Here is a 12,001-nt window from a genome sequence, read left to right as displayed (position 1 = left end):
GACACATCCTCTAAAGAACTACCAGAAGGCATCGCAGTTGACTCACCATTGGCGTCTTGTACTTGTGGCTCACCACTTCTTTAGTTTCAGGAACTAAAACCGGACGGGCAAGAGACAAAACAAAAAGTTCAAAAAACGAGAGGAAAAGGGGAAAGAAATAGCACAATGTTCCCATAGGAAAGGGAGGGATGCACACAGACAGCAGGTGCAGGACACTTCACTATCCCTCACTTCTAAATACCCTTTCTTCTCTTCATTTGCATTACGTACGTCCTTGAAGATACTGGAAATGTCACAATAAATTACTTGGGTTGGCAAAAATACTCACTCCCTCTTGTTTGGAAAACCATAGTAGGTATGTGATGGTTCTTAGAGACTCTGGCTTATCCCATACTACTTATTCCTGATCAACAACAAAATTATTGACAAAGGATGCTTCATGACAAAATATGCCTCATGTCTACTCCATAAAACACAAGCCAAAAGCAAAAGGAGCTGAGACAAAAAAACCTGCTAAATGGAAGACTGTTTCCCAGCTCTATTTCAGGTTTCTCAAGACATTCTTTCTCCTGCCTAGGATGTGTGTGGTGGTATTTACTTGATGTACTCACTGAAAACGTTCATTGCTTTTGAACAAGTTGCCTTACAGTAAAATACTGATTTTGGTTAGGTGTACTCTTAAAATACCAGGCTTGTTGATTTCAAGGAGACTTTATACATAGGGCACTGATGAAAAAATAAGTTCTGTTATCCAGAAAATTCCATCTTGCTCCCTTGCACTGCCTCAAACTAACAGAAAGGAAACAGGCACTATATAGCTAAAGAAAATTTGCCTTTTGTTCTCATTGTGGAATGCCTAAAAAAGCAAAGCTGTCACCATCCCATCAGTGTGCATTGCATCTCATCTGTGCCTTTGACCCACACTTGGTCTACAAATGTTGTTGTGAACAGATACCATGGGAAATCATCAGAGAGAGAACAAAGACCACACTAAGAACGTACAAATGGCAAATTTAAAATGTTAAGATCGGTGGAATACCGAGACCAACTTGGAATACTTCCCTTTCCAGCACAGCTGAAATTTGCCATGGAATTTCTGTGTCACAACAAAAAATTTTAAAGCAGCAATACAGAAATTATGCAAAACCAAATCATACCAGGTTTATAGAGGAGGGGTAAATGTTTTGTTACACATAGTACTAGTGACAAAGAAAAGAAACAGAGGCAGATGAGTTCAGTATGAATAACTAGGAAAAATCCACAACAAAACCTATCCATGCAAGATGTCACCTTTTCAACTATGATATGACACAGCTAAACGCTGGAGAGGGAGATGGATCACACTCTAAAGGGCCAAAAGTAGGCAGTGCAGACTGGGTTTGAGAAATAGAAACCAGCACCTACTAATTCTCGTGCGTCATGGTACTGTCACTCTTGAAAAAAAACCCTAGTGAAAAGTCCAGAATATGATTGCAGACAAGTACTGTAATGGTTTTGTTTAATTGTTCGGTTCTCTCTTTTCTTGGAGTTGGCAGTTATGTTAAGGACTGAGGAATGGAGGGGGAAGTGCACACCCAGGCTGCACTGCTCCAGAGATACCAGCGACTAGAGTTGGGGAGATAAGGAGGTGCACATCCAAGCTACCTTACCCGTTGGCACCCGATGTTCCAAATTAACTCCATGTCACCAGGGGATAAAGGTGGGAGTGAGGCTGGTGCACAGCCAAATAGGGTTGGGCTTTTACAGCTGTGTCAGTCTCACTGCCCACTGGATAACATACAACTGTTCATATACTCTTCAAAAAGCAGGAAGGGAAAGCTGTAAGGACCTTGTGCCACAAGGGAAGGAGAGAAGGGAAGCTGTAAAGTCCTGTATCATCGCTGAGAATAGAAGAGAGGGAACAGGAGAGCACCTAGGCAATGTACTGTCTCCCCACTTCAGCCAGTAAGTTGCTTTGTCTTTAAGTAAAAAAACTCCTTCACAGCCCTTCCAGTGGAGAAAATCCTCCCAAGGGGACTGAATTAGGAAGAGCAACAAGAGTGGGTCTGGATTTCCACTCGGAGAAGTCAAAGCACTACCACCGCAGGATACACCAAAAGAACAGACAAAACAAAAGAAGAACCCAGCCTCAAATTAAGAGAAGCACTTTTCTTCTAACATTAAAAGTTATTTCTGATGCTGTTGAACTAAGAGGATGAAGGGAGTAAATTATTAAGCACCATCCTGCAGCCTTTGGTCCTGTGAATGAAAATATGGCACTAGCATAGAAGGCATTTAGGGGACATCACTTTACCTGCTGGAGAATGAAGGTTTTCATAGCAGCGGCGGTGAAGGGGCCACAAGAAAGGAAAGCACAAGTATGCAGCAGTAACTCAAATTCCAGAGGGAAGAGCCTTACATTTCCTCACTTCCTTAAATTTCCACTTCCATTTGTGGGCAACAGTTCCTGACCTTCTCCTTGCATCCTGCTCTGAAATCACCATTCCAACTTTGGTGCTGCCGTCTAAACCCAGTGTTAACACAGACAGACCTCTCATTTCCTGCTGGGGTATCACTAAACTTGGAGCACTCATGCTTTGCAAAGATCAAATAACCAAATGTTGCGCTGGGGTATTTCCCAGCAGGCTGGAGCATGCTTGCCTACCCCTCTCTGCCTTTCTAAGAGGAGACAGTACTTCAGTACACTCCTACCATAATGAATCTGACTGCAAGGTTCCCATGTTTTAACATAGCTAAATAATGTCATCCTTGAGAAGTCCATGGAAGTTTTTGCTGAGTGATGTTAATTTAACAAATTAACATATGAATTTCTCTCCAACAGGACACACTGACATATCTTTTCATCTTTATAACAATGCAAAAGGCAGCTCTGAGGTAGTCTCTCATCTCTGCACAAGAAGAGAAGTTAGATCCCCTGCAACATCTTCCTTCCTTTCCTTTCTTTATTTGCTGGATGGGAAAATTGTGACTCTCATTTGGTGGGTTCAAATTGTTCCTTGTCTGTGACCTCCCTTTTGGGAGGAGGATATTTCTAATTTAATTGGTTTATTTTCTCAGGCTTTGCTTGCAGTGTCCAACTCCTAGTTTATTTTTAATTACTTCTTAAAGTGACCCTTTCATAAGTTCCATATCACAGTTCCAGCTTTTGCAACAGGCCCTTGATTACAAAATTTTCTGTAAAGAAAATATGTTCCTTTTCTTACAGTTACACAGTCATTATTCAGGGGCTCAATGCTGTATTATAGTCCTATCAATAGAGGTTGACTGGAAATAACTAGATCAAACACTGTCTTCTTGTGCAACATAAGCAAACTATTAAAATAACTACTTTGAGTTAAAAACCTCTCAAAAATGATCCAAAATTCATTTTTTATCCAAGTAATATTTTTAAGTTAAAGATTTCAGAAGCTGAAGCCATTCTTTAAGCTGATTATATGGCTTCTGCACTCTCATCTTTGTAAAACTCATCAACAATATTTTGCAGCCTTAAGCAATTTCTGTACGTAGTAAAATTAATCGTGCTCATCAGGGTGAAACAAACATATATCAAAAGGAATATGTAACCATGAAGTGCAGACAGCTTCTGAACATCTAAACTGCTAGACATTTTTCAAGGTTTAAGTACACTGATCTGATCATTTGAACCATGAACAACAGTTTCAGAACAAGGGAAAAAATTGTTCACAAGTTCAAATCCCAGACTTCTGGGAGACTAATTTCTGGCAAACAGGAAGCAAACTGCAAGAGTCAGAAAGCCTTTATCATTTGAAATACCTTATAACTCTGTATCACCAAAAGGAGGTAACAGATTACTAAAAAGACAGCAATTTCAGCAACCTCATATTAACTGTCTTTTATATTCTAATAGAGAACCCCTGAGCCAGAACATTCTATTCACAGCACCAAAAAACAATGAGAGTCTTGGTAAAGGGATCTCCTGATTCACATTCTGATTAAGGGCTGAAGTGTGGATGCTGATCTACCACTGAAAGGATGCTGTACATTCTGCCTTCTTTTTAAGTGTTCCATACATACACTTAAGACCCAGACAAATGTCTCACAGATGGGTGGAAGAATACATCAGTAAGGTTTGGGGTCTATTTGAAGAGAAACATGTGCAGCACTCTTCCAGAGAGTATTTGGACACTAGTTTAGTGTGAATGATGCTAACACTGAGTAGTAACTCAGAATTTTCCCCAAGCTAGCCTGTAGGTGGATTACATTTAATAGCAATAACTGACCAAAATATACCGTCCTTAACCTTTACTTTTCCACTCTTTACCAGTCATGCTCTGAAACAAAAACCACGGGATAAAGTGCAACCTGACCAAACATCTTCTGCTCTGTCCAACGACAAGAAATGCCACATAGAAGAAACCTTCATTACAAAGAATTACTGTTAATTGCAAAGCATAATGTGTTCAGAAAGATCTACTATTAAGTCCTGCTTAAAAATGTGGCTTCTCAGATGAAAAAAGGAACACACCAAAGAAAATTCCTACACCCATCCAGGTTTAACTGGTGCCCTGCTTGCTTCAGAAGACTCAGAACATCTTCTCTGTCTATTAACAAAAAGCATCTAGGCCACAAATCTTACTATGATGAAAATTAGTGTGTAAAAATTTTAAGTCACCCATTTCTTTCCCATCTTAGGTACCTTCTCAGGTGCCATCTACATTCCTCTCCCATCCTAGGCAACCTCTCGTGTGCCAGTTACATTTCACTCCCATCTTTGAAACTGCAGTGCAACTCTGAATCAGAAGACTGGAAATTTGAGTTACTGCCATGTGAGTACAGACCTAATATCAAAATAATGTAATTACCAAATTCCTCCAGGACAAAGACTCCTCGCACAGTATTGCACTTTTTTATGTGATTCAGCTCTATGAAAACCTACAAAAACAGGAGGGAAAGTAACAAAAAGTTAGTGAGGTTTGAGGGGTTTTTAAACTAAAAAACCAAAATTAAACAAAAACATCATCACAGCAGATACGACCTGAAGTGTTACTGCATACAGTTCAGTTACAGTTTAATATAGAAATAAAGAGTGAAACAAATATTCAAAAGACAAACTTGCCACAATGCTAGAAATCAACAAATAACTTAAAAGTGCTAAGAAGCGAAGACAGCAGAAGATGAAGTACCTTCCGCTCCTTGCAGGAGGAGAAAGCATGGAAGAGAAACGAAGGAGTTAGTAACTCTGACATATCCAACATTGCTACCCCTTCAGGCACTCAAATGAGTTATTGCAAAAAGAATACCAACACACCTGAAATACAACAGAAGAGGGGGACGAGAAAAAAGCTGGCTCCCAATTTTGGCACAATTTGTAGCCTCTGCTCCATCCCGGTTAGTTTCTGCCCCTCCATGCATCCTCCTCCAGCACAGAGGGCAGGTAAGGGGCACTGTATTTCCCAAACTGATCCTCCTATAACCTATCCAGTAGCCAATTTAATCCAATGATGAACCACTTATCTTCCTCCTCCCTGACAGCCTCGCCAATTGAGATTTGACTACAGTTTATGAATGATAATCTGCATACTTACTCTCAGAACTGGCTCCTTTAACAGTCAGCATCAGTTTTCTGCTTGAAGCAGGATGGGACAGTGTGGGCCCTTCTCTGTTGTTTGCTCACTTCACACGTGGTTGCTGCCAGCTGAGCAGCCACTTAGAAAACAAACCTGCTCTGAACTTATATTTTACATAGGTGAGCCCCAAGAGATAAACCAGCTGAACTACACAACTAGGTTTTTCAGTCCAGAGCCTTGGTGCTGAGATTGCATGACTAAACAAGTTCTCTGAGCACAGTGAGTTTGTTCAATATCCAATCCATTTCAAGATCCAAACCAGTCCCCTCCTTATACGCACATCTCCAAAAGGGGAAGAGTTAGTACACAGACAGAAGAAGCTGTAGAAAGTGCTGTAAGGAATCAGTTCCATATTCCAGTTTCTAATATACTCGTTCTTTCAAGGCAAAGGAAAAACTAAGAGTAACATTGCCCTGACATTCAGAGCAAAGTCTACGTCTGATACATTAGAGAGACTCTTGCAAGACTGTATTCCAGTAGCCTGGATCAATACTTTCAGTGCCTGTACACATGACACCATGATCTCAGGACCTTTTTAAAAAAATGTTATTAGAGAAACTTCATTGTCTTGGAGAGAAGGGAAAGGAAAACTCTGCAACCCTCTTGAATCCAGTACTGGCAACATCCGTGTCATCACAGATGATATGCTACCCAAGAAAGGCAAGGGAAGTCAACACCAGAAATTGGGGGGGGGGGAGCTTTAAGAAACAGGCTTATCCGTATCAACAGAGTTCAGTAAATGCACCACACAACTCAGAAAAGCCAGGGGGGTTTTCAAGTCAAAGGGGTGGTATTAGTATTATTAATTATTATTATTAGCAGAGAAGTAACAAACAGACCCAGGAATTTTTTTCCCTCAATACAAAAAAACTAAACTTCCAGTTACTGAATCAGAAAATCTGAAGCTTGCTTTCTGCTTACATTCAAGCACTCAAGGGAAAGGAGACTTGATCCCATCCTTTCCTGTTTGCCTGTGTTCCCCCATGTTCTGTATCCGTTCAGTTGGTCAAAAACGTTTTCTTCTTTGAGGAATAGTTACAGAGCAAACATGTCAATAATGGAACACTTCCTTCATTGCACTTAGTTTCCTTTTTCTGCAATAGGTTCCATGGAAAAGTTTTTGCCAGTAGTCTAAAGTACAAAACTCAAGAAACTCAATAGAAAGGCTCAGGAGAAACGCTGGTTGTTTTATCTGGTAACAGCAGAGCTGCCTGAAAGACTTGACTGCCCCAGGTGCTCGTGAGCCAAGCACAGTGTTAAGGAGGGCTGCATTTCCACAAGAGTTCTGAGGCAGATGAGTTTGTCACTATTACAGTTGTTACCCATTTTCAGAAGACAGACGAGTTGCCTGGGCAATTTCTTGCTGTGCTAAGGGACAGAAGATGCTCTCCTCTCAATCAGAAAACAAGCGTAAAGGAAATAACAGTTACTTACCCTAGGGAAACTCTGCTTCTTCAAGACAGAGCATTCAGTGTGGATCCTACTGTAGATGGGCATGTGCCTGCTGCATTTTGTTAAACTTCCATCTCTTTTTGACACAGGTGAATTCATAATGGGGACGGAGTTACCGAGTCCCAATATCATAATTTGTAGATGCAAACTCAGAATAATCTGCCAATGCCACAGGTACCCTCAGTTCCTCCCTATTCCAAAGGATCCCCTCTGAGGCACAGAGAAGACTTGATTTTTTTCTTCTTATACTGCTGTGTGCTGCTGGTAGTGAGACATTTGTGAGCACTAAAGGCAACTGCCACATGTCAGTAATAGCTTGGCCCACTGTGTATCCAAGCGATTTCCTGAGGAATTCACAAGGCCCTTAGTAAATATATACACAGCAAATCCAGTGCCTTCAGAAACAGTTTAATGAAAGCAAGCACCGTTCTAACACTGAGGCTGTATGTTCAGCCTTCTCAGGTAGGACAGAATAGACTCCTTTATAGTTTAGGTTTCTTTTTTAAAAGTGGAACTCCCTGTGTTCTACCAGAATTATTTCTGTGACCTCCAGCCAAGCAAAAAAAAGGAATTCCTATTAGTAAGCTGCACTGCTGAAAAGAGTACTTGAAAAGAGGGCCAAGAACAAGGCCTGCAGATGGAGTAAGGGGAAGAAGACAAAGAGAAGGCTGTGCCTGATGAAGTCCTGCAGGCATTTGTTGGTCAGAGACTCCATCCAAACTCAGCAGAAAACAACATTTTCACCACAGAGAAATGGCTGTAAGATCCTGCTTTTAATCACACTCATACACCTATTGTCAAATCAGCCACCTTAAGAGAGCAATTCAAATAATTTGTATGAAAACTGGAAAGGAAAATTCATCTAGAAGGCAGACTGGTTGATGAGCACTAGAACAAGAATGCAGACATCCTTTAGCTACACAGATTATAAAGCTGGAGGGGATTTTTTTTTGCCTGATGGAACCAGCAGGAGTCCTTTACCTAACTGCTGCCATTACCCACTCCAACAAACCCTCAAATGGCAGACTGTGCTGTCTGTCTAGGCACTTCGTTATGAGAAGGAAAATGAGGATATGTCTTGGGTCCACTTAATGGTACTGAATGCCTGAGCCAGCTGTCAGTGTAAATTTAACAGAGCAAGAAGCAAACATATTGAATAAATGAAGTGCATTTCCCAGAACTGTACTTGCTTCATTATCCATCTTAAATAATGGAAACTCATCCAGCTACAGCCTGACTGGAGAGATGATGAAGAGGAGGAATAATCTTTCAGGTAGGGGAGAGAGCTGGCATACTTCCTGGGTCTGACCAGCACAGAGTGTCTACCAGAAAAGATGTGCTAGTTTTCACCACAGACAGCAAATTGGAACACTGTCCTCTGTAAGGAAGGACGTTATAAAGCCAGTACTGGTGGCAGCACAGTATCTGTGGCAGGAAATTCAATTGGCAATGGTCCTGACAGTCATCTAATAACAATCAGTACTAGGTTTCCCCTAAGGGTTTTTTCAGAAGATCATTCCACCCTTTCAGGAAAAAAAATAAACAAAACAAACCAAAGGGCTTTGACTTTATGAACAAGGGTATGGTTCTAGGATTTGGAGTTCTTATTTTGGACAGATGCATGCATGCTCACTCTGTGCTTAACCCTGAGTGCTTTTATCTTGTGAAGATGCCTGTTACACTTTGGTGATGTGGCTATCTTCTTATGTATCTTTTTTCACTCCAGATACATATATGCCTGGCTGTTTGTTTCTGAGATAAGAGTCATCTCTAGACTGGTCCAGAAGTGAGCACTTTGAGTTCAACATTGTTTCTGTTTAAGTTCCATTTAAACATAAGAAAAAACTGTTTCACTGTTGAGGTGAGGGAGCCCTGGCACAAGCTGCCCAGGGAGAGTTGTGGAGTCTCCTTCCTTGGAGCTCTTCAAGACCCACCTGGACATGTTCCTATGCGACCTGATCTAGGTGACCCTGCTTCTGCAGGGGGGTTGGACTGGGTGATCTCTAAAGGTCCCTTCCAACCCCTACCATTCTGTGATTTTGTGATTCTGGCAGAAGAAGAAAAAGGAGAAGTGAACAGAACATTCCCTATGGGGTACCTTTATGTTACAACAGAGTAGTTTTTATAATGTGCACCTATAATGACACCAAACTATTGCTTTGAGACCAGGGGCTAATTCTCAAAGGCAGTAACTATGACAATTCATTCTGTACTAGTGATGATTTCCTCTTGCAGTTCTTCATATTTCATCACATCCAATAAGACGTTAAAGTCTGTAACTAAGGCAGGTAAATTGTTCCATCACTGAGTAGGTTTGAAACATTACAGCAGGTCAGGTGTAGTCCAGGTTGTACCCTGGTAATATGCAGGAAGAAAACTGAGGGAGGTTCACAACTCTCCACTCCTTATGCTGGCACATATGAACTCAAAGAGGCACATTGTGCTGCTGTGACCTTGGGAGAGGTAATAAGGATTCTGAGTATGAGTGTTTGAGAAGCACGTGCACTTCCAGTGGGATCTACACTGATGTATCCTCAAAGAAGAACAAAGCTTGTGTGAGGAGAAAAGTCTAGTCAGGAGGAAAGGAAAAAACACTCCACAGAGGACTGACAGAAGCTTCTCTTTCCTTCTCTCACACACCACCCTCCCTCACACACACACACACATATACACACACTCTCTCCCCCCTAAAAATTGATTCTACTATCTAGCACAGCATGCATTTTATATCATATGCAAAACAAAAAAACACAAAGCAAAATAAAAAACAAGGATCAAAGGAAGCAACAGAAACAACATCCAGAGAAAGGAGGAAATGACGATTCCAGTTGTGTTTCCTCTATGCCCACACGAGCTGCTATTTGGAAGGAAAAAATAATCACTCATTTTTCCTTGTTTTTGTGGATTACAGCAGGAGCCACTTCCTCATTTTTATCTTCAAACTACATTCTACAGATAATTACTCAAATTTTAAACCAAGAGAAATGAAATACGATGCAGAAAGTTGCCCTCTGTACCTGCAATATTCAGACACTGTATCCTTAAGGCTGACTGCTGATGCCATCAGAGTATGTTCAATGTGAAACATTATGGATCACCTTTTTCTGTCCCTTAATATACTGGCTACTGTTTGTTTTGTGCTTAAGACAATTCAGAGCACCAGGAACAAGAAGCTGAAACCTGTAGCACTGTTTTTCTTCAGTTGATGATAATTTTCCTGAGACTATTCAATATTTATATATGCATATATATCTATATATGCACCTGTATGTACACAAAAACATGCCCCTGTTGATACTCTGGGAAGAGGAAACACAGATACAAGCGTGCTGCAAAAAGCTTCATGCTCCCAATCTTCTCAGATTTCCCTCATACCTGACTGTGCATAAATTTCAGGTTAATTCCTTCCAGTGTGACCTGAAGAAGACCTCCTTCACCGGTTTTCATATCCTGCACGGGGAACTCACCACCCAACTCAGGGCCTGGGATAGAGTAATTTTAAAAAGAGAAAACAAAACAAAAGAAACAAAGTAAAACAAACCAATAAAAATATCCAGAGAGGGAGACAGAGAGAAAGCAGTCAGACAAGTAATGGTATGTTGAAGAGAAATATAAACCAAGAAAGCCTAATTTCTATTTGATGTGCACAGCAAGAGGGCAATACTAAGAATAGCAGGGAGCACTTCAGCAGAGTCTACTCACTAGTAACAGCCTTCTGAGAACAATTAGACTTCTAAGAATCATAACAAAAGGGACATCAATGTCAGCTCAGTCTGTTTTTATTGTAGTTCTTATTGGGGTTTGTTTTAAATGCCATGTTTCATTTCTACATGGTAAGACACTGCAACCACGTAATAGTGCAGACAGCGTAGTCTTAAGCACAAACACATAAGCAAGCATGAAGCAGGCCAGCACTTGTGAGCTTGATGGTTTTGTATGGTGCTGTTTTATGCTTTCAGCAATGAAAACATCGAGATGGTCACACCAATGATGACTTAGTGGAGAATGTTAATAGATAACAATCTAGACATTTTCATCTAGTTTCCTTTCCATCGCTCTGTTCAGCTAGAAAATGGTTTCTTACAATGATTTTCAAACAAAAGACCATTTCTGCAGAAACACTGAACGCTGGAGAATGGCTTTCAAACACACTTTTGATACTACCTTATTGCCCAATTCTTCAAGTAGCTTTCAGAGACACTTTTGCCTCCTCTAGCCTCAGTGAAAGTCCTGTCCTTCCCCCTCCTCCTCAAATTAAAGTGGACCAATGGTGTGAGGAAGAAAATGGCACCTTTTCAAGCTCCAACATCTCGCTGAGAGTTGAATACTTAGGATACTAGATTTAAACACAAGTCATTTTCTCAGTCATGCTGGTGACAGTTATGAGTATAAAACATAGATCTTTTAGATTTGGCATTAAAACAAACCTAAAATAGGCTTGTGCCTCAAAGCACTGCTGCCAGAGTCCTAATATCCACATGGAAAAAAAAATAAGTAGTTGCAACAAAAAAACAAACTTGAAAACACAAAATCACTGTGATGTTGCCTGAATCTGCAAACAGACTCCATCACTGGAGAAACAACCACTCTATGGCAGCTGTCAAATAAGTCACCATCATGTTTGTTACCCAGGCACATATAGCACCTGCTGCCCTCTGGGCACTAAGGAAAACAGGAAATTGCCTTCCCAAGAACTCAGCCTCCCAAATCTGCAGATCCACTTTTCTAAGGGCTTTTTTTCTCCTCCTGACACCCACCCCATATGCATCTGTAAACATTAATGAGGTCACCCCTCAGTCTCCTCCAAGCTGAAGAGCCCCAGCTCCCTCAGCCTTTCATCAGAACGGGGATGCTCCACTCCATCATCTTTGTGTCCCTGTGCTGAACTCTCTCCAGCAGCTCCCTGTCCTTCTTGTACTGAGGGGCTCAGAATTGGACACAAGATTCCAGATGTGGTCTCA

General features: G+C 41.0%; 1 protein-coding gene across 8 annotated transcripts in view; it reads right to left on the bottom strand.

Moving 5' to 3' along the window:
* The window catches only part of MADD (MAP kinase activating death domain), a 78,238-nt gene that overhangs the window by 3,073 nt on the left and 63,164 nt on the right, over window positions 1–12,001 (bottom strand). For all 8 annotated transcript variants that reach the window (XM_061998276.1, XM_061998281.1, XM_061998278.1 and 5 more), the window contains 3 exons: window positions 10,416–10,522; window positions 4,824–4,893; window positions 47–93 (listed from right to left, as the gene is read on the bottom strand). In XM_061998276.1, the coding sequence (XP_061854260.1) occupies window positions 47–93; window positions 4,824–4,893; window positions 10,416–10,522 (224 nt within the window). The remainder of the gene's footprint in view (window positions 1–46; window positions 94–4,823; window positions 4,894–10,415; window positions 10,523–12,001) is intronic.

The sequence above is a fragment of the Colius striatus genome, chromosome 6, assembly GCF_028858725.1.
Source record: "Colius striatus isolate bColStr4 chromosome 6, bColStr4.1.hap1, whole genome shotgun sequence".
NCBI lineage: Eukaryota > Metazoa > Chordata > Aves > Coliiformes > Coliidae > Colius > Colius striatus.
The sequence above is the reverse complement of the archived record's forward strand: the minus strand, read 5'-3'. Positions and strand labels throughout refer to the sequence as shown.